The 21213-nt window shown below is 55.8% G+C and overlaps 1 protein-coding gene across 8 annotated transcripts in view; it reads right to left on the bottom strand.

The window, feature by feature from the left end:
* Nucleotides 1-272: 272 nt before the first annotated feature.
* The window catches only part of PACSIN2 (protein kinase C and casein kinase substrate in neurons 2), a 113769-nt gene continuing 92828 nt past the window's right edge, over nucleotides 273-21213 (bottom strand). For 5 of the 8 annotated variants that reach the window (XM_081311123.1, XM_081311128.1, XM_081311126.1 and 2 more), the window contains 9 exons: nucleotides 19035-19191; nucleotides 17081-17316; nucleotides 15824-15979; nucleotides 11847-12022; nucleotides 9670-9790; nucleotides 7270-7391; nucleotides 4919-5041; nucleotides 4178-4374; nucleotides 273-1906 (listed from right to left, as the gene is read on the bottom strand). In XM_081311123.1, the coding sequence (XP_081167249.1) occupies nucleotides 1794-1906; nucleotides 4178-4374; nucleotides 4919-5041; nucleotides 7270-7391; nucleotides 9670-9790; nucleotides 11847-12022; nucleotides 15824-15979; nucleotides 17081-17316; nucleotides 19035-19191 (1401 nt within the window). In that variant the 3' untranslated portion in view covers nucleotides 273-1793. Of the gene's footprint in view, nucleotides 1907-4177; nucleotides 4375-4918; nucleotides 5042-7269; nucleotides 7392-9669; nucleotides 9791-11846; nucleotides 12023-15823; nucleotides 15980-17080; nucleotides 17317-18325; nucleotides 18456-19034; nucleotides 19192-21213 lie in introns of those variants that run through there. The other 3 variants (XM_081311130.1, XM_081311127.1, XM_081311129.1) reach the window with 3 other exon arrangements.

The following is a 21213-nucleotide window of genomic DNA, read 5'->3' on the forward strand; positions in this document are numbered from 1 at the left end:
AAGTGGAGCACAAGGACCAACGCACAGTAGGTGCTCAGGAAAAGATGTTCTGAGGACAGCTAGGGGGGTGAGTGATCACTGGCCTTGCTGCTGTGAGGGCCTGTGGAGAGGTAAACGCTAGGCAGATGCCCACCCCAACCTCTGGTTTGTCGGGGGCAGTGGGGCACCCCTTGGGCAGAGGCCCTGTGCCCTAGATCTGGTCCAGTTCCAAAGCCAATGACCCTGAGAAAACCACTGACGCAAGCGGGAGGTAGATGCACAGCAGAGGCCTCTGGGAAGCATGAGATCAACTGTTTATTGATTTTGCTCTAAAATACTGTACATCTAAAAATCAAAGACAACAGTTTTTGGTAACTCTGCAGCACAGGCACAAGGGTTTCTGCTGGGAAGCTGCGTGACACACAGACGCACCCACTTTCCAAGCAAGACCCGCGATGGCTGCGAACACTGAGCAAGTGCACAGCTTGCTGGGCTGCTCAGGCAGCAAGACCAAGGCCCTCCTGCACCTTCCCCTCCGCCTACCATTGGGACTTCGAAGGGACCTGTGCACTGGGTGAGACCCAGCCTCCCTTAGCTCCTGAGGAACACAGGTGACTGCACAGCCTGCAAGTCCAACCAGCTCTGTGGCGGAGCTTGCACAGTGCCCTGCAGGGAGCTGGAACTGGGGCCTGTCAAGGCGCTGGAGCCACAGTTGGCCAGTGAGGACCGCCTCAGCCAGAGGCCAGGGCCGCCTCAGAGTCCAGAGGAGGTCCAGCCAGCCAGTCAGCCACACCCCAGGTGGTCACCTCAGGCTTCAAGCAGTTTATAATGATACCCACGTTCAGAAGCTATTAAACCTCATTTAAACACTAGGTGAACTCTTTAGATTCTCTGAATATCAAATAATATATACAGATATACAGCAAGACATGGCAGTCCAATATAAAGCATCTTAATCTACAGATGCATCTGCCTGAAAAGCTAACCTTTTAATGTTTTAACCTTCCCAATCACTGATAGAATGTTAATTTGTACAAGAGTAAAGTTTTAAGCAACAGAATGAAAATAATTTTTAAATATGGTGACTCTGGGGAGTTCTTCAAAAGGTTCTCTCTGCAGTGCGCACTCTGTATTGAAACCTCACCACACATGTCCCCCACCTTTCTGCCAGGTCTCTGCCAAGGGCACTCCCTGTCGCAGGACTGTGGTCCTGCACCTGCCCAGGAAGAGGTCTGGCTGATGAGCAGCACGGCATGGAAATGGAGGTACTGTGTCCTTGAGAACAGAACGGTGCGGCTCAGTCTCACCATCACTTATGTACAAATGAATGGAAGAACAGGTGTATAAAAAAAAGTATAACTGTACATCGCCTTTAAATTAAAAACCTCAAAATCTTTACTCAGAAATTGGCATGTAAGTTTGTTCATTTAACTTACAGGTATGGGACTCATCAGGGAAAATAATCAGTGGAACAAGAATCAGTGTAACCACCATTGACTTGGAGGAGACGAGGTCAAGAATAGACAGATCCATGATAAGCCAACAGAGCTAGCGGGCAGGGAGGGGCCTGGCTCTCCATGCTGCATCTGCCTGTGCCCAGTCCTCCCCAGATGCACTTGGAAAGGGGCTGAGTCCCAGGGGAAACGATCAGCTTGTCTGCCTTCAAAGGACACCAGGAGACCAAGAAACCATCTTTTGCAGGTGGAGTGGATGCCACATGGCTGCTGGGGCACCCAGGTGCTGCTGCCCAGGCCTAGGCTAGCGGAGCTCAGGGCCAGCCATTTCCATCCCTCCACCAGCCTGCTCACAGCCTGTCACTGGATGGCCTCTACATAGTTGGCTGGGTACAGGCCAACTTGCCCGCTGTCCAAGCGTCCTTTGCACCAGCCCTGCTCATCCTCGTCCTCTATCTTGGTCAGCTCATCTCCTGCAAAATAAAGAGGGAGTGGTCTTAGAGGGTGGGTGACACTGACCTGATGTTGGCTACAGGAGAGCTTGTGAAGGGTGTTTCTGGGTGGAGGGGCAGTGGGCCTGGTTATTTCTCTAATGTTTCTTTAGTCCCAGGAGCCCAGGATCTAAAGAAAACAGCTCTCACATAGTGACCCTGCAGCACCCGGCTCTCAGTTGCTATAATAATCCCCAAAGATGCTGCAGAGCCGAATACTACCAGCCTGGCCTCTGCCTTCCTGCCAGTCCCCTGTTCTTCACAGTTCAGGCTCTCAATGCTGCATCCCTTCCTGAATCCCAGACAGCCAGCTCTTCCTATCTCATCTAGCTCTTGAGGCCATGGTCTGTGGGTCTCTGTTAATCCCTGTCCTTGCCACTCTCCATGTTATGGGAGGCCAGAGATCATGTATGACTCAGACCTGTCATTCCCTGGCTTGTGCAAGATGACACCCGTCAATCCTCCTCTACATGCTGAGATGGAAGTCACAGGCTTCATTCTGGAACCTCCCTGTGGCTCTGTGCATTAGTGTGGCTTCACTTATCTTTTGTTTATTCCAACCTGAAGAAGCCCCAGCTCCAGGCCCAGCCTTGCTGGAGGGAGAGACACAGAGATGAGAGAAATGGACAGAGCCCAGCTCAGAGAGATGGGGAATAAGGTCCATGGTGTGGCGATGGGAGCTGGGATGGGAGGTGGCACTGGGGCAGGGTCCCAGGTCCCATGTTTGCCAGCTAGGGCAAGCAGAGCAGCCTGGACCCCAGGTGTCCTCAGCTGCAAGCAGTGGGTGGAAACCTCAAGCCGGGGCTGCCGTCTGCCGTCGTGGGCAGCTCCTGTTCTCGGGGTATCTGCTGTCTGCGGAGGGAAGGTGCCGTGCACCCGCGCACTCAACATGCAGGGCCCGGGAGGTAGTGAGGCTGGTGCTGGCTGTGCTCTCGACTCCCACTGCCCTGCCACCCCTGCAGCAGGGCTCCCACAAAATGGGCTGGAAACACGTGAGTCTGTGTCCACAATGAGCTGCCAGCTTCCCCTGCCCCTCCGGCCTACGGTCCAGCCCTCATAGCGGCTGCACTTAGAGGCAGCTGCCCAGCTCCAGCTGCTCCCCATGTCCGTGCAGAGGCTGCTGGCAGGTGATGCTGCACTGGGCAGACAGAACCCAGGTAGGGCTCTGTGAGCACCACATCCAGAGAGGGAGCTCAGTCTGCTGCGGACACAGGAGGAGCAGCACCGGCTGGGCACTACTTTCCATGGTAAAAAAAAGCAAAACCACAAGAGACGGGCAGGAAAGCGAAGGAGTGCGGCTGGTGGCTAGAGAACACTTATTCCCATCAGCGTTTCTTTTTTGACAATTTACTCACAGCTGGAGGACACATTTGAAATCTATGAAATTGCTGCCAAGGCCAATACGTACGATGCAAAAATGATTAGAAGTTAAAAGTAAATAAATCAACAAAGTAGTGAGTGACCACAAGAATCACTGAAATCAGAAAAGTGGATGAAGATGGCTTAAAGGTACATAAAACACTTCTAGGGCCAGGCACATGATTACCTGGTAGAACACGTGCAGGACCTGGGTCAGGTTCCCAGCACCACAGGAAAGAGTAGTCGACAGCAGGCCAGAGATGCCTGATGACCAGTGCTGGGCACAGGTGTTTGGGGCAGCTGGCTGGCCTTACTGAGCGCCCCGGGGAAGGAGGGTCAGGAGCCTGGCTATTAGGGGAGGGGACGGGCACCTAGCCTCTCCACAGGTGGGGCCTGAGGGGCACACACCCCGCCCTGCTGCTGAGCTCCAGCCTGGCCTCCCTCTTCTTGGAGGGGTGGCTCTGGCTTTAGGGAGGTGCAGGGCAAGGGAAGGAACCTCCTGGGCGGGCTCTGAGGGAGTGCTCACCAAACTCAGGCCCATTTTGGTGAAATGCTGCCAGCATTAAAGAGAGCAGGATGGAAAATGCGCAGCAGAGCACATGCGAACAGGGCCCCGACTGTCCGTGGCAAGGAGCGCGCACCATGGCTCTGGGTTTGGGGCAAAGCCTGGCAGCTGGGGCCTGGGGAGACGAGGCTCGGGGCCTGAGGGGCTGCTGTGCTGAGCAGAGAGAGTGAGTGAGGCCTGCTGCTCAGGCCAGTAGTGGGTCCGGCATGACTAGCCAGTGGCCAGCAAGGGCGGGCCTCCTGGGAGAGACGCGAAGGCACCTGGCTGTCTTCTGAGTTTTGGCACCCAGCAGGGACAGAGGGGAGGCGGCAGGGAGGACCAGCACCCACCGGCCTTGAAGCTCAGCTCGTCGTGCTCCTGACCCTCGTAGTCATAGAGCGCCCGGACTCGCACTTCTGTCCCTGAGGTGGTGTCCTCGTCGAACGGGTTGGAGTCCCCGTTGGCATCCGTGGAAGAGAAGGGGTTGTTGGACTCGTCATCGGACCAGTCAGTGGGGTAGCTCTGGGTCTTCTCATAGCTGCTCACACTGTAACATAGAGGTGGTCACAGGGCCCTCAGCATGGGGATGGCAAAGGACTGAGACCCCCACCCAGGGCCTCTGCCCCTTGGGCTGAGGGCTCCTGAGGGGGCACAGCTCCCTCTGGCGTACTAGCCTGGGTGGAGCCAGATCCCTGTGAGAATTCATGCCCTTCGCACTCGTCCTGAGCCCCCAACAGCGGGGCCAGAGACGCCCCACATCAGTGGCTGCAGAGGCAGACTTGGGCCTGCTCCAGCAGGTCCCCAGCACAGCCTGTGTTCCTGTGGCAGTGGTGCCAGGGCCTTGAAGGGTTAATGCAGGATGAGAAAAAGCAACCAAAGAGCGTTAGCTGTGCCCTCCCCAGAAGTGGAGAAGCCAGAGACCGTCCACGGCCAGCAGGGGCCTGGCGTGCAGAGCGGCAGGCGCCCACCTCCTGCAGGCCTCATGCATTGCTGGAGTACGGAGCGGCCGGGACCCCGAGAGAACCTTGACAGAGAGAAAGGGAGACAGAGCGAGCGAGGCGGAGACCAGAGGGAGACGTGTGTTCACCAACTTTTTGGCCTTAGTGTCCTCCTTCTCACTGACGGTGCTGCCCGTGTCGTCCTCGTCCTCAAAGGGGTTGTAGCTGGACTGTGACTGCGCAGACTGGGCGGGGTTGTTCAGGACACTAAGGTTGCTATGGGGAGAGACAGAGCTTTCAGGGACCCCAGCTGGGGCCCGCCAAGGGTCCTGATGACTCTCAGCGGCAGGATCACAGCGCAGCCCTTCCAGGACAAACTAGTTCCTCGTACAGAGGAGGAGGAATATGTCACGTGGACAAAAATGGTTATTTTAGAAAAACATGCAGTCAAACCTCAGCTGTTCAAAACACTTCAAGAGTCTAGAGACAACCAGATGCCCACCTTCCTTCCTTCCACCTGGAGGCATCGATATGCACAGAGGCCCTAGGGGTGGGGGGCAATGGCCCACAGCTGGTATCTGACTTGCTCTTGGCTCGGGGCTTCTCCATATTCTTCCCCTCCCCCTGTTCCCACATGGGGCCGATCCAACGGGGCAGAGTCAGTGGGCCTTCCTGGGAGGATGACAGCCTGGCAGGGGCCATTCAGAGCTCTCCAGCTCCAGATCACACCGATGGTCCCTGAGCTCTGCGTGCTGTGTGGTCAGGACTTTTCAGAGGCCCCCTCCTTTCACTACTAAAAGGCTTAGCGGCAGCTTCCTGGTTCTCCTGGGGCTGGAGTTTCCAGAGTCAGGACCAAAGGCTCCTCTGCAACCCTTTCCAGGAAGCGCGGAGGGTCTCTCTAGTGTTGTGGGAGACCATCCGCTCTCCCAACTCTATCAGCCACCATCTGTGTGACAGGCCCAGCGTGGGGACCAGAGAGACTGGAAGTGAGGGGGATGAGATGAAGGGGCTGCAGGGTGCTAAGCACCGGGTGGGGTGGGCGAGGGGACAACAGTTAAGAACGAAGTCTGAGGGCTGGGCTGGGGCTCAGCAGTAGAGCGCTTGCCCAGCAAGTGCGAGGCCCTGGGTTCCATCCTCAGCACCACATAAAAATAAATAAATAAAACAAGGGTATTGCGTCTATCTAAGATTAAAAGAAATTCAACTAAAAAAAAAGGCGGTGGATGCCCACCAAATAACTCTGGGCTGACGTCCTGCCCTCTACTGGGCAACACTGCTTTGGGGAACAGCTGGGAATGGGAGGCAAGGAAATACCTCGGATGCCACCGAACAGCCTGAATGGCAGCCACTGCCTCATGGGGTCCAGTCTGGCATGGAGCACGGGGTGAGACCACGGGAAGGCAGCTCTCCTTGGCACCTTTCTCTGTAGACTCTTCTGGGGGCTTGACGCCGGCACCCACATTGGTACAGTGTCTCTGGCCAGCCAGGAGCCTGCAGGCCTCCTTCCTACCCTCTGCCCCAGCACACAGGGCCGGCCTGCTCTCTAGCCAGTGCTCACTGCCAATCCCATCTGCCCAGACCACGTGCACAGCGGCTGAGCGAAGACCAGCCACATCTGCTGGGAGCCTGTGGGCGCAGTGCCCAGGGCGACAGGCAGGCCATGTGCCTGGCTGAGTCTTCCTGGGAAGACCCAGTCACAAAGTGACTAAGTGTTACAGAGAGGCCTCTGGGCAAGTCCTGCAATAGGCCTTCTACAGCACACACGCTTTCCAGAAGCATCTAACAACTGTGCAGCCAACTCTTCTTTCTTTCTTTCTTTTTGGTACTGGGATTGAACCCAGGGTCACTCAACCACTGAGCCCCATCCCCAGCCCCTTTTTATTTTTATTTATTAGAGACAGGGTTTCGCTGAGTTGCTTATCGCCTCACTTTTGCTGAGGCTGGCTTTGAACGCATGATCCTCCTGCCTCAGCCTGATGGGTACTGGGATTACAGGCCACAGCGCCTGGCCTAAACAACTAATTTTTAGAAAAAACCTGACCCAGGAATAACCAATGTTGTCAGCAAGAAGGTAGTTTAAAAAGGGGACACTAGAGGGTCCCCTGCCGCTCCCTCAACTGGCACCTGTACAGAGCGTGGGAAGGAAACATCCACCCTGACAGCACCTGACCTGCTGGAGGACTCCTGCATGCGCTACCTCTACCTGCCACGTCCACATAGGGCCGTTCCCTGTGGACATGAATGCCCAGTCCTTCCCTGTGAACTTTCAGCAGCTCCAGCACCAGGCAGCAAGACAATCTTACTGAGACACTGCCCAGTCCTCAGGAGCCTGGGGGGCTTCAGGAAAGATGTCTGGGGGTGGAGGACCCTTCCTCTAGGGTCCCTCTACCACCAAGGACTTCTTCAGCTGAACAAGCTGGTGCCACCGAGGGACCAGGCAGATGGCCCAGGAGATCCCTCCCACAGGTGGCCTCTTGTGGACTGAGCCCGTTCCTGGCACTCACCTGCTGGGCTTGCTCTGCATAGACTGGTCGCCTGTCTGGTTGATGCCTGTCAGGGTGATTCCATCAGCGGCCTTCTTCTTCTCCCTGCGGCTGAGAGTTCGATTCAGATCTGCAGACCACTCCTAGGCATCAGGGGTCAGGGAGAGAACCAGTCAGAGGTCTAAACATCTAGCAGGACAGTGATCAGCCCTGTGCATCAGTGACATCTGCCATCATGGCTGCTGGCCTCCCTTGTGACCTCCCTTGTGATCTCGGGCTCCCCAGCACCCACCTGTGGGCCAAGCGACCTGAGCCCATCCTTACTGTTTACAGGGCTTGGAGGTCGGCACCCTATAACCACAGGGCCTAGCCCACCTCCTGGGACGAGCACACTTGTCCCGACACGGGTGTGGAGTGCAGACAGAACCAGGGCTGACTCGAGTACCCAGCCCCGGCACTTCCCACTCCTTCCTGCACCATTCTTTCAGCTTCTGGTCTGCCTCGCCAGGTGTCCCAAGCCTCCCAGGGAAGTAGACAGGGAGCCAGTGCTCTGGGGACCTGACTGGGACACATGGCCTTGTCCTGAGGTGCCAAGGACCCTTCCCACTTACACACTAACTGCTGCAGAGGTCTGAGCAACCCTGACAAGTGGGGACATTCAACCCTGCACTGCCAACAAGACCAAGGCTGACTACGGCACGACAAAGGGGGCAGCCCAGTGGGCTACGGCCACGCAGGTCCCCAAGGCCCACTCCTGATGTATCCATAGGGTAGGGAGCAGACCTGGCCAAATTCAAATCCAGATTGCCTTGTTTATTAATTATTCTCCCAACCAAATGCTCAGCTGGAACCTCACTGTTCCTTACAGAGACCTCTGAATATAAGCCCATCTTGCCTGGGTGGCTTCCAAAGACTGATGGGATTGGCATCAAGTGATTTTGGAAGGAGGGCCAGCAGCTAACAGCCCTGACACAAAGGGGCATCAATTGTTCTGCCACACAGCAGGGGCACCCCCCGCCCCCAGGGTCGAGCTGGGTGACACACACCATGGGGGGTTGGGCAAGCCATGAGTTAATCATAAATCAGACTTACTTCATCCTGGTGGCATGAAAAGCAAAAGCAAATAACTTCATTAGAGAAAAGAAAAGCAGTCTGGTGCCAGTGGCAGATGTGTGCCCAGCGAGCACGGGGAAGGGAACCCACGGGCTCTGTCTCCAGGGAGACAGTCTGTCAGATATTCCTCCCTCAGTTCCCCTCTTGATATTAACAGGCATCTCTGAGGGACACAGAAGAATCCCACTGTTGTTGCTTCCAACAACAGTGTCCCAGGCCACTGGAGGAGCAGCACCATTGTGGGCTGAACGCCAAACAGTGCCCAGACTCCAGCTCACACTTCCTCCCAGGGGGCTGCCAGGGGAGGGGAGGCTGCCTGTCCCCTCCAGGGCCACCTGCACTTGAGGGCTGGCCCCTACTAACCCCAAAGCCTCCTAGAAGGGGCACAGCCTTCTCTGCAGCCTCTGCTGGGCAGGTGGGAAGAGCTCAGCCCCAGGGGCCCCACCCTGGCACTGGAGATACCGTGTGAAAGTCCAGAGACAGAAGCACAGGGTGAGGTCGGACCCCAGTGCAGACTGAGAAGGGACCGTGTGTGGTGGCCCTGGCTTTTCCAAGGGCCATGGGGGAGGTGGCTTTTGGCATTCTCCAGTGCCAACTTTCAGGGACCAGAGTCGAGCCCATAACCCAGCAGGACCAGGTCACCGCCCCACCACTCCAGGTTGTCATTCCCATCTCACATTCGGGAAACTGAGCCACACGAGGGCAAGTGGCTCGTTCACCCCACGGCTGCAACACGGCGAGGCAGGAGGCAAGCGAGTCAGAGAGCCTCCCAGCGCACAGGGACATGGCTGACACCATGGGCGAGGCCTGCCACAAGGAGGGGCTCGCCCTCTTTCAGGGAACGGGGTGGCAGGACTTCTGGCCACTGCCTTCTATGCTACCATCACCCAAGTTCCCCAGGCCCTGGGGTTTGTGATGTAAAGACCCTGGAAGGCTCATCCCACAGACGGGAGGCTAGGAGAGGGAGGGTGCCCAATGCAGGGAGGCCAGGGGACACTGTGGCTGCTGCCCTCCCAGCCAACCCTGGAGGAAGGGGCAGGACAGGAGGTCCCGTATGTCCTTGCAGCTGTGGGAACAGCAGCAGGAAGGGAGTGCCAGTGGTCAGCACGTGACAGTCAATGTCCCTACCTTGCACCATCCCTCAAGACTCAGAAGGCCTTCAGTATTGCCTGTGGCACCTGGGATCAAACCTGGTCCGTACCATAGCCACCCAAGAAGGCTGCCTAATAACCAGGACTAATGCTGACAGAGTCTGGCCATGGGTCCAGGTCCCCTCCTGGGAGATGGGGTAACGCAGCCTCCTCTTACCTCAAACTGTGGCCAGTTCATGGCCATGCCAGGCCCGTGATTGGCTCGGAACCACCTCAGGTCCTCCACTGCATCAGCAGCTTTGATGCTCTGTTCCAAGTCCCGGTAAATGGTTTTGTAGCTAAATCAGAGAAAGCAGCACGGTGCTGTGGGACATGGGGCCGGCCACCACTCCCCAACCTGGTGCCAGCTGCAGCAGGCCCCCAGGTCTCGTAGCTAGCATGAGTCGATTTCCCAGGGGTTCAGGAGTGCCCTCCCCGGTAGGCGAAGGCTGCTGGCTGTCACATGCACAGATGGGGACAACCACCCACCACAGCTTGCTTCCAACAAACGACGGTGGATCAGAGCAGAAGGCAGGCAGTGAGCCTCGCTCCGGGTCAGATGGCACTCATGGGCTGTGCGGGCACCACTGTGCGGTTGCACTGGGGCACATTGAGGGGAGGGAGCGGCAACTGGAGAGTGCCAAAAGCCCCCTGCCCCATGGCCCTCAGAAAGCTGATGGTTGGCAGAGTGCAAAGGCAGTCCAGTCTGAAGGCCGCTTGAGAGGCAGGACATGCCCACTGTACCGTGGGGCCTTACTCTGATCACTCCAGGAAGCAAGAGCCAGGATCAGGGCTGGACCTGGTATTTTCACTCATAATCTGCGTCACTGGCAAATGAGTCCCCTTCTCTGGGCCTTCATTTCCTCTGTTAAGCAGGCATGTCGCCCTCTGTTAAGGATTGAGTTTGTCCTCTAATAAAGACACATTGGAGTCCTAGTCCCAGGATCTCTAAATTTGACCTGATTGAAAACAGGGTCTTAATAGATGTAAGCAAGTTCAAACGAGAACATTAAGACCCCCAATAAGGGCTGGGCTTGGTAGCCCACACCTGTAATCCCAGCTGCTTAGGGGGCAGTGGCAGGAGGACTGCGAGTTCAAAGCCAGCCTCAGCAACTCAGTGAGACCCTGTCTCTAAATAAAATACAAAATTGGGCTGGAGATGTGGCTCAGTGGTCAAGTGCCCTCGAGTTCAATTCCCAACACAATCAATCAATCAATCAATAAAGACTGATGCTGTTTTAAAAGGAGGAATTTGGACTAGATACAGAAGGAAGGTGACATGATGACACAGGCATGGAGAGAAGACCAGGAGGCCTAGAGTGATGTGGTCAGAAGCTGACGAAGCTAAGGATTCTGGCAGACACCAGGAGCTGGAAGAGGTGGGAAGGATCTGCCCTGGAGGAAGTGTGGCATAACCTACACCTTGATTTTGGACTTCTGGCCTCCAGAACTGTCAGGTGACAAACATCTCCAGTTTTCAAGCCACCAAAATTTTGGAACTGTTACAGCAGCCCTAGGATGCAACTGGCCACCTCACCCAGTGGCTTGGAAGACAGGGAGTCAAGATGCGCACACCTGGCTGCAGTCTGAGGTTAATCACATATGAGGCAGAGATGACCCCACATGCAGAGAGAAGGACACACCCACTCCCCTGGCCTGACAGGTCACTTAACCCTTATCCACCATGTCCTTATCAACAAGATAGGGACAGTGCTGTGTACTTTTCAAGGCTGTCATGAAGATTAATTGCATGGTGGCAGGTTGGCTATACAATAATTGTTGTTTTTCTTTTTTTTAAATGAAGAAGATAACAAGGAGAATGTGATTTCCTATAAACAGATCTTGACCTCTGATTTCTGTCTTAATGGCTCTGTTAGATCAATGATGAAAGTAGAACTCTTTCAATGCCCCAGGAAGTCTGGAGTTCTGACCAAAGACAAGGAGGGCCCAGGAGATCCCGTGTCACAGTTCAGAAACAAGCCTTGAGGGGTCTGAGCCTCCCCAGGAGGTCTAGGACCCCTGTGAAGGGGAGTGGACAGCAAGGGTTAGAGGACCTCATGAGGGACCTCAGCATGAGCCTGTCCAGAGACAGGGGACACCCAGCCTGGAAAACATGGGACTCACTTCCAGGGGGAAATCAGACCCCCAGCTGCGCTGATCACAGCTATGGCCCCTTCCTGTCCAGAAGCACAAGGTGCTGGCTGGCAGTGCTGCAGAGGGGCTTGGCACGAGACACCCTGGGCTCAGGGCTGCAGTGGGAGGCCTCTGGCTGACACTGCCCCCAGGCCTGCAGCACGGCACCCGAGTTCCGCTCCCCAGCAACTCCCCTGTGTTTTCCAGCAGAAGGAAACTTACCCAGCCACGTTTGACAGGTCCAGGTGCTTCTGAACCTCTAGCATAACCTCCCGGAAGAAGCGCAGCCGCTTCTCCTCAAACTGCTGGCACTGCTCGAACACCTGCTCCATGTTCTCCATGTACTGGGGAGTGCCCTGGTCCAGCTCCTTCAGGGCCTTCTCATACTTCTCTTTGGTCTAAATGAAAACCCAGGCACAAGAAGATGTTCATTTCCTTTCCATTCACCCCACCTGCTGGGTAGCTTCTCAGGCCCACAGGATTTCAAACCCAAAGGGCAGGAGCTCTCAGACAGATTTCAAGCTCAAGTCCCAGTCGTCCTGCTTCTGTGCACCTGCCCTGCTTCTCACTGGAGTGAGGCCCAGGCAGACAGACACAGGCAAAGCAGGGGTCACTCCAGAGCTCAGTGTGTATGATGCCACCTGTGACACACACCTGTCCTTTTTGCCTTTGGGAAGGGCCACCCTGCAGCCTTGGCCCTGGTGCCCAGCAGCAATGGCTCAGTGAGTCACCACAGAAACAAAGTCACAGCTCTAAGTGCCACAGAGGGCTGGGGCTGAACCCCAGAGCTCTTTTGTTTTCCTGGAGCCTTACTTTCATTAGCAAAAAATGGGCACACTCCCCACCTCACAGGGTTCTGAGTGCAAACAACAGGCGCAAGGCGGTGAAGCAGGCACTTGCAAGGTCTCATCCCTTGTCCCCCACACGGCTGCTCTTTTCCAGACGGTCCTGAGAAGGGGTTTCATCCCTATCTCAAGAGCACCCAGGGACAGCTAGAAAACATGTGAGGCTCCTGCCTGGCAGGCAGGTGTTTGGGGATAGTGGCTTCGTCCACAGACTCCACTCTCTCCCTACCACATCATGCTGGCCCACTGCTCTGCTGGCCAGGGCATTTTGCTTTCTGGTGGCAGCCCCCTGGCATGAAGGGAGGCATAGCAGGGCTGGGGCCATCTCTCTCCTGCAGGGTTCTCCACCATGAGACCCTGAGAAACAAGGGGGTAGCCAGGGGCTCCACCTGGGAACTTCGCTTTGGTCTCCCTTGTTCATGTGTGGGGCCTTCTGGGGAAGGACCGAGTCCTCCCAAGCCTGCAGGCCTCGAGGCACCTTCTCTGCTCCCCCAGGACGCCGAGTCTGCTCTGCCAGCCTTGCCCATCCTGCTCCCTTCCCAGTCACCCTTTGCTGATTCAGGGGCTGGGATACCCCTCTGTATTCCGAAGAGAACCCAGGAGTCGTTTACCTGTAAGCTATATCCCCATCCCTTTTTAAAATTTTGAAATGGGGTCTAAGTTGCCCAGGTTCACCTCAAATTTGCAATCTTCCTGCCTCAGCCTCCCAGTAGCTGGGATTAGAGGTGTGCACCACCATGTCTAGCAGAGGTCCCTCTTCTTGAAGCCTCTCCCCATCTTCTGGGGGCAGGTCCCACCCATCCCCTGGGGCCTGCTCCTCCCTGGCCCCTCTCCTGGCATCTGTGGTTCCTCATTTCTGTTCTGAGCTCTCAAAGGTGGCCATGCATGGGTCCTCCAAGAGCACAGGAGAAGGTCATCCCTGCCAGGGCTGGGGGATGCTCAGCAGGAAGACAGTTCCACAGCCACTGTGGTTATTCCCTGTCTCCATCAGCTCTGCCTGCACCCGCTGCCCAGGGAGCCCTGTGTGGAGCCCAGTGTGGAGTCCTGGCTCAGACACAGGACACGCAGGGCAGTGGGCTCAAGCACCCAGGTTGTGGGGCAGGAGCTAGAAACAGGTGGCTTCCCGGGAGCCCCTGGAGTGCAGTCGGTGCTCCCACCCCTGTCCCCAGGCTGTGCTGATGGTGCTGAGCCCCGCTTCTCCCCCAGCGCAGCCCATGTGCTAAGCTGGGTCCTCACGATTCAGGAGACCTACAGGCAGAGCTCGCAGGAAGTTCCCAGTGAATATTCACTGACTGCATGGAGAGGCAGCCCTCGCCCTCTGGGGCACTGGAGTATTCTGGCACCAAACGCAAGAGCTTCCTCTCTGATGGACACTGCCCAATGCAATCTCTGCCTGGCCGCTACACAAACCCAAGTCCTTGTGCAACCAGTCAATGCTGGCGTTTTCAAGGGTCGGGGGAACTGGGCTCTCCGCAGGACTCAAAGGCTCTAAGAACCTCCAAGGCATCTACATCACTAGCAGAACAGAGGTGGGGAGGCCCCAGGAGGAAACCCCCTACAGACACTGCACCTCTGTTGTGCAGAAGCATGGCTTTGATGTGTCTGTGAAACATGAAAGCACCCCACAACCGATCCACAAGAAGAGGTTCCGTCTTCTTCCAGGCGCCCTCGAGAGCACCTAATTCCACCCTGGCCAGGGTGGAGCGCTCCTTGGCTTGTTTCTTCCTTTCTTCCCGGCCCCTTCCCTTTTATTTCTCTTTCTTTCTTTGCCTTCTTTCCTTTTCTCTCTCTTTTTCTCTCCCTCCCTCTCTCCCTCCCTCCTTCCTTCCTTTCTTTCTCTCTCTTTCTTTCTCTCTCTCTCTCTTTCTTTCTGGAGGGTACCAGGGATTGAACTCAAGGGCACTCAACCCCTGAGCCACATCCCCAGCCCTATTTTATATTTATTTAGAGACAGGGTCTCACCAAGTGGCTTAGGGGCTTGCTAAATTGCTGAGGCTGGCTTTGAACTCGTGATCCTCCTGCCTCAGCCTCCAGAGCCATGGGGATTACAGGTGTGTACCATGGTGCCTGGTGGGTTGTTTCATCCCCAAGCCCTTTTTCATATTTTATTCAGAGACAGGGTCTTGCTAAGTTGCTTAGGGCCTTGTTAAATTGCTGAGGCTCGTTTTGAATTTGTGATCCTCCTATCTCAGCCTCCCAAGACACTGGGATTACAGGCGTGTGCCAGCGTACCCTGCTCCTTGACTTAAAACCTAGGGGCACCCCCCACATCCAGCATGTAGGCCCAGGTCCCTCATTTAATCCCACAGGAAGGCACCTGGAGTGCTTCAAAACCCCCTAATTCCTGGCCCCACCCCAGCAATGGAGGCCAGAGGCGCTGCTCCCCAAAGGGACTCTGACATTTGATGGACTCTCACAGGTTCACACTTCCTCCCCAGCAGGGGAATAGTGTGGAAAGGCACTGGCCCCGGCATCAAAACCCCTGCTCCTGAGCCACTGGGCAACATATGACTTCAACTCTGGCCTTGGCTGCCTCTCTCACAATGCACATGTGCCACTTCCCAATCCACAGGGCATGGTGACGCTCGACTCAGGCCTGGGAATCAGCCCACGACTCCTGCTGCTCCGTGTAGCCTCCAGTTCTGTCTGTGGAGCGCAGCCCTCTCTAGCTCCAGCCCATCTGCTCCTGCAAAGCCAGGTCTGGCCAGACCCCTGAGGCAGCTTGTCAGCAGAGCGTCCTCTAGCCAGCTCCTCACCGCAGAGCAGAGGAAGGGGGGCATGGACAAGGGGCCGGCCCCTCACTTACAAGAAACTTCAAAATTAAACATGCTGCCTAGTTTTTAGACTCCTGTGATTCCGGGATCTTCCAGGAAGAATTGCTCCCAGGATCTGTGGGGCACTTCAGTTTACAGAGCACTTTTACAAAATCATCTCCTGTCATCTCCTCACTCACCCCTGGAGGCAGAAGTTTCTTTTACAGGGAAACAGAAGCATGCCCAGGATTTCAGATTGCCTGGGCACTGACTGTCTCCTCATCAAAGGAGACTACCTGCTGCCCAGGCTCCCACAGCCTCTGCCGTGCTCTCGGGTTTGGCACTGCCATGAATGCAGGACAGCTCCACCCCTCTCCCAGCCCTCAATTTCCTATGGGCTCCAAGATACACCCTCCCCCTGGGCACCTCCTTCCCTCCTGCCCAGCACTTGGCTCTGCCCCTCGCCTGGGGCAGGCACCACAGTGGAAGTAAGGTCAGTACCCAGAGGGAAGGAGGTGTTTCTCGCTGTCTATCTCTGCACCCACCCAGCCAACCAAGCAACTGCAAAAGCTTACTATGTGACAGATACAGAGCAGTTTACCTTCAGTACATCTTGCTTGCACTTTTCTACCTTGTCTTGCAATTTTTTGAGCTGCTCAGGGTTGAGGGATGGATCTGCTTTGCTGTTGGCCTCTCGGGAGATGGCCAGCTTCTCTTCCTTGCATGCTGCATGGTGGGCTTTCTTTGCTGCTTCTACCTACAAGGAGAATGAGTTCTGAAGGCCTTGTTGCTGAAAGTCCAGGATCCTCACCAGAGGTCACACAGACTTGGGCGTGTGTTTGCTGCTGAGCCAAGGCACAAGGAAGCACAGGCTCCATGCACTCTACTTCCGAAACAGGACCACCAAGAAAGCAGGCAAGAGCCAAGGAACACCAGGGGGCCGACAGACTCACAAATGGCTGGAGCAAGTCAGCTGAGCGGACATGGAGCACCAGGGAGGAGGCATGGCTATCCAAGGCCAGTGCATGCCAGGCAGGGAAGTTCCAAAGGGGCTATCTTGTGGGCGAGTAAGCGGGCTGTGTGTGTTGGGGGGGAGAAGGACGCACATGCTGTCGCCTGTGATTCCACACGCACTCGCACGGAGGTGTCAAAGTGCGGGTCCCTGGTGTGCTCCAGAGCCCTAGGTTCACGTTAGAGAAAAAGAGGCATTCGGAGCATCGGTCTTGGGCCCAGGGGTGAGAAGGAAAAGAAAGATGGCTGTAAAAACCCAGAGACTGGAGGCATTTTTTGAACAATTATGAGAGGGCAGGCAGCACAGCTCCTGAGAAAAGCCACGTGGAGAAGGAGGTGTGCCCAGCAGGGAGGGGGCCCAGGCTGTAGCGGGGTGCAGGGCACAGCTGCAGGCTGGGGTGGCTGAGGTCGGCCTCCAGCTAGCAGGGGCCTGAACAGACTCTGTGACCGGTTGCTCATTTTAGAAAATGGAATATCAGTACCCTTTGCAAATTTAGGAGAAAAACCCAAGCAAAAGAATACCAAAAGTCACTCCTTTCTACTGTTAGGGGGTGAGAGCTTGCGCTCTGAGCTCCACCACTAATATACAGTTCCTAGCCTGTTTCCAAGTCGGGCTGGTAGGGATTACATTTAAAGAATGTTCATAAAGCACTCGTGTCTGCGATCTGGGTAAATGTCAGTCACTCAGATTCTGGGCTAAGGGGTGGCTTTTCCTCTACCATCTGTGGCCTCCCATGGCTAAGGCAGCAGCACGAGCTCCTGGGAGTGTGGGCAGGAGAGAGCCCTGGTGGTGGGGTGGCCAGGAGGACAGAGGTCAAGCCAGCAGTGGCCTGCAGGAGAAAGGCACCTCTTTCAGCTTCTTGGCCCAGGGCTTCTGGGCCTTCCGGAAGCCGTCCTCAGCTTCCTTGGTCTCCTTGAAGCCTCCCATCATCTGCTTGTGAAAGGCCTCCTTCTGCCAGTTCTTGATCTTCTCGAAGTCCTCGTTCATCAGCGAGGCCTTCACTTCCAGGTGCAGCTCGCTCACCCGCTCCGCCTCAGACATGACTGCCATCCAGGCCCTCTCCACCGTTCCATACTGGGGCCCTGGCATGGGACAAGAACTGGGTTACTTGGTCGCAGCTGGTGTCGGGGATTTCCTGTCACCCTGCAGCTGTTCACATGGGAACAGCCTGGCCCACACGCATTTCCTTTTTTTAAGGCAATGAGCTCTTTAAAAATGCAAATTTCTATACTTTGGAGGCATTAATTTGCTTAAAGATGGTCAGAGAAGGGGAGGCTTTCTGAAATGGGTCCCCTCTATCCCAGGCTGCTCTGCACCCACCACACCCACACCTGATGGTGGGGCTCTCAGGCAGCCCCTGGCCAGCGCTGTGGCTGTTGGCCTCCCAGGCAGGCTCCCAGCCCGGAGCAGCAGCCAGAATGCTGGGATGGAGGCCCATCTCCTTGGCAGGACCAATCCTGTCCCTGGAGGAGGAGGGAGGAGGGGAGGAAGGCCAGCAGGAGACAGGCCCAGATGGTGATCTCGCAGTGCAGCGGGGGCTACACCACCTCAGCGGCTCCTTGCTGCTCTGGTCCACAATGCTCAGGAAGGAAACTTAATCTGGTCTGTCACTTTTGATAACGGGACCCGGCAGGGGAAGAGCAGAGCTATGACAAAGCTGAGGGTAAAAATGAGACCCTGGCCAGGTCCTTGAGGTATTCACAGGGAGTAGCAGTGACCGGGCCAAGAAATGACAGAGGAGTGGGGCACACAACTCATGCTTGGGAACAGCAGAAGAACCATTAATCCCTTGGGATTGCATAATGAGGGGACTGCAAAATGAGCAGCCTGCTGTCTGAGTCACAGTGCCCTCCAGACACCCAGGCGAGGGCGGACGCTGACAGCGGTGGAAAGGCAGCAGAGGGCTGCCACTGGCCGAGGGCTATATGCCTTTCTACAACCTGAGCTCCGAACCCGAGTTCTGAGCCAGCAAGCCTGCGTGTGTCCTGCTAGAACAGGGATATTTGCAAAGAACAGTCTGGAGTCCCCAAGGAAAGGGGACAAAAGCTCACACGCCCTGTGCCAGGCTGTGCTGTAAGCCCCTTAAATGACCTGCTTCAGCATCCAGGGGAGGAACAGGCACCTGGTCAAGGCAGGGCTGAACCCATGCCCAGGGGCTTGGCTTCCCTGCTTGGCTCCTCTGAGGTCAGCTGGCCCTGGGAGAGCCTACCCCAAGCACCCCCGAGAAGCTCCTCTACGCTGTGTCCCTCCTAGGAACTCAATCAAGTCCCACTCCTAGGCTGGGAAGTGGGCTCCACCCTCACAGTGGCATCTGTGGACACAGATGTTGGTAGGGAGGGCAAAGGGACAAAAGTCCACCATGTGACACTGTAGTCACTCCCTTTAAGACTCCCAGCTACAAAGCCAGCCAGTTGTCACCATCTAGCCTGATCTGGGCTTAGAAATGAACAGCTCTGGTGTGAGAAAGCAAGACTCTGAGCAGAGCGCCTGCAGGTGACAGGAACTTCCTCACAAGTCAGCACCAACAGCTGTTCCGAGCTGGCCATCAAGGCTGAGTGCCTGCGGACGACTGGTTTGGAACAGGAGGCTCAAGGGCTATTTGCAAAGAGCAGTTCAGAGTCCCCAAGGAAAAGGGACAAAAGCTCATGCAGTGGGCAAAAGGCTCCCACCAGCCCCGTGAAAATCACAGCCACAGAAATGTAAGGTATCCTGCTGCCCAGATCTTTGGGAGACACAGGTCAGAGAGCGGAGCATTCCCCAGAGCCCCGGTGAGCGCCTGGCACAGGGCCAGCCTCCCTACCCTTCTCCACGAGCTGCTTCCACCGCCGGGCCCACTCGGTGAGCTGCTGCGCGTAGGCCTTCTCAATGCGTGCACGCTCATGCAGGCAGCTCATGAGGTCACTGCACAGGCGGTGGCCATCGTCAATCCGCTTCACCGTCCGCTTGTAGTTACCAACCTAGGAGACAGAGCCATGCTGTGGGGCGGACGCCCAGCCAGCTGTTCACCTGCCAGCCCCTTGCTGCCTACAGGGCAAGCCACCAGGCCGGGCTCCCCCTCCCCAGTCTGAAAGACACCCTGCATGCTGGACAATAGCCTCCCTGCCTGTGCTACCACAGGGGGCGCAATTCAGGAAACCAGAGCTCCTCAGTACACTGCAGCCAGGTGCTGGACAGAAAGCCACCTGTGGCCCCGGAGGGAGGCAGACGGAGGGTCCAGGGACGGCTTCCCAGACTAGGTGACTTGTAAGTAAACCTGCTCTGATGTCATTACATGCTGGATTATCACTTGCCAGTTTTAGTAATAAACGCCATTTCCCCCTTACTGAGCACCTAGCTTCAGCCAGGCACCAGACTAGGAAGTGCACACCTCCAGCCACTGCCACCTACTACCAAGTAGGAACAACCACCTCTTTTTCAGATAAACAAACCAGGCTGAGATGTCAAAGCTGCAGCAGCTGGGCTGGAGCTAAAGGTAGGTTTTCCAGTGGCTGCAGAAGGACAGATTCCAGCAAAGTTTAATTCTTATCTGCTTTGTCAAGGGCAAGGTGAGTTTTGACTGCGTATTTTTACATATGAAAGGAGAAACTAGTCACCTAAATTAGAAATAATAAAACTGTAATTGAATTAGCCTTAATGTCTAATTTGGGGTGAAAATCAAAATATTTAATATTTCATCCTTTGAGTCACTGACCTGCAAGGGTATAGGGCAGCTGACCCTGGAGCACCCAGAGGAAATGACAAAAGCAAGGATCTATTATATTCTCATTCTTTTTTCTTCCACTGTCTTAAAAATTCTCATCCATCTTGCCTTTTCTAACAGTCTCTGCCTGGCTGACCACCAGGATGTTCTGTGTTCAGGGCCAGCCTGGAAGCTCCTAGAGGACAGGATGGACACATGCCTTTTCTGTGCGGAGGGCCAGGGGCTGTTCCTCTGCAAAGTCCCACCGCAGACCCACCCAGACTCTGGGTCTCTCCCTTCCTAAGCTGGGTTAGCCAGTGGAGGAGGAGGGCTTGGGTGGGTGGGTGGGTGGGTCTGTGGTGAGACTTTGCAGAGGAACAGCCCCTGGGCCCTGCGCACAGATGGCAAGGGGAGAGAAAAGGGCTGTGGTGCCTTGAGAAGGACTGTCCCCTGAGGCCGGCGCTCTAAACAGGCTGGGATGACCCCTGCCCAGCACAGAAACCCCCCCAGGTAATTTGCCTGGGCAGCTTCTCCAGAGGACCGCCTGATTTCCAGCCTATCTGCTTCAGCAAGGGAGCAGATCTGCCCTCCACCACCACCCCCGCCTTGTGCCTAGTCCTTCCCTCCACAGACGCCCCTCCTCCCAGGTGTGACCTGGTGGAAACTCCTCAGCAAGGCCAGCAGCTCAGCCAGACACACATGAGCTACACATGAGCTGTGGCTCCAAACTTCAGCAGGCCCTTTCCCAAGGCAAAACCAAGTGTTTTCACAACCAATTAGAAGTGTACCTGTTTTTCCTAAAATGGGGCCTTGTTATCATTTTGACACAGCCGGATGAAAAAACAAACAAACCCTGATTAAACACAGCTCAGTACTGCTGAGCTGGAGGCAAGAGAAAAAGATAATCACAGGCCTAGGCAGCCTCCACGGTTGCCATGGAGCTGGGATGCACAGTGGCTTCTCATCTCCTGCTGCGAGCAGTTCTCACAAAGGCGGGGCGCTGACCATCACAGCAGGCGGTGGGCTCTCCAAAAGCCCGGGAGGAAGGGATTTCCCCACAAGCCAAGCTTTGATAGGTTCATCAGCACCCAGTACAACTAGGAACTGAGGACTGGGGACACCTGAAGGCAGTCACAGGTGGGAAGGCTTTCTCAGCCAGTACACACTCCAGGCCAGTACACACTCCAGGCTTCCGTGCAAGCTATTGGTGGTCCTGGAGGTGGCTGAGGAAACTGTGCTGGCCTTGGGGCCACCACTGGAGCCACAATGAGAGAGTGCATAGAGCCACTAAGTGGTGCAC

Source organism: Spermophilus citellus (genome assembly GCF_964194105.1).
Source record: "Spermophilus citellus genome assembly, chromosome: 10".
NCBI lineage: Eukaryota > Metazoa > Chordata > Mammalia > Rodentia > Sciuridae > Spermophilus > Spermophilus citellus.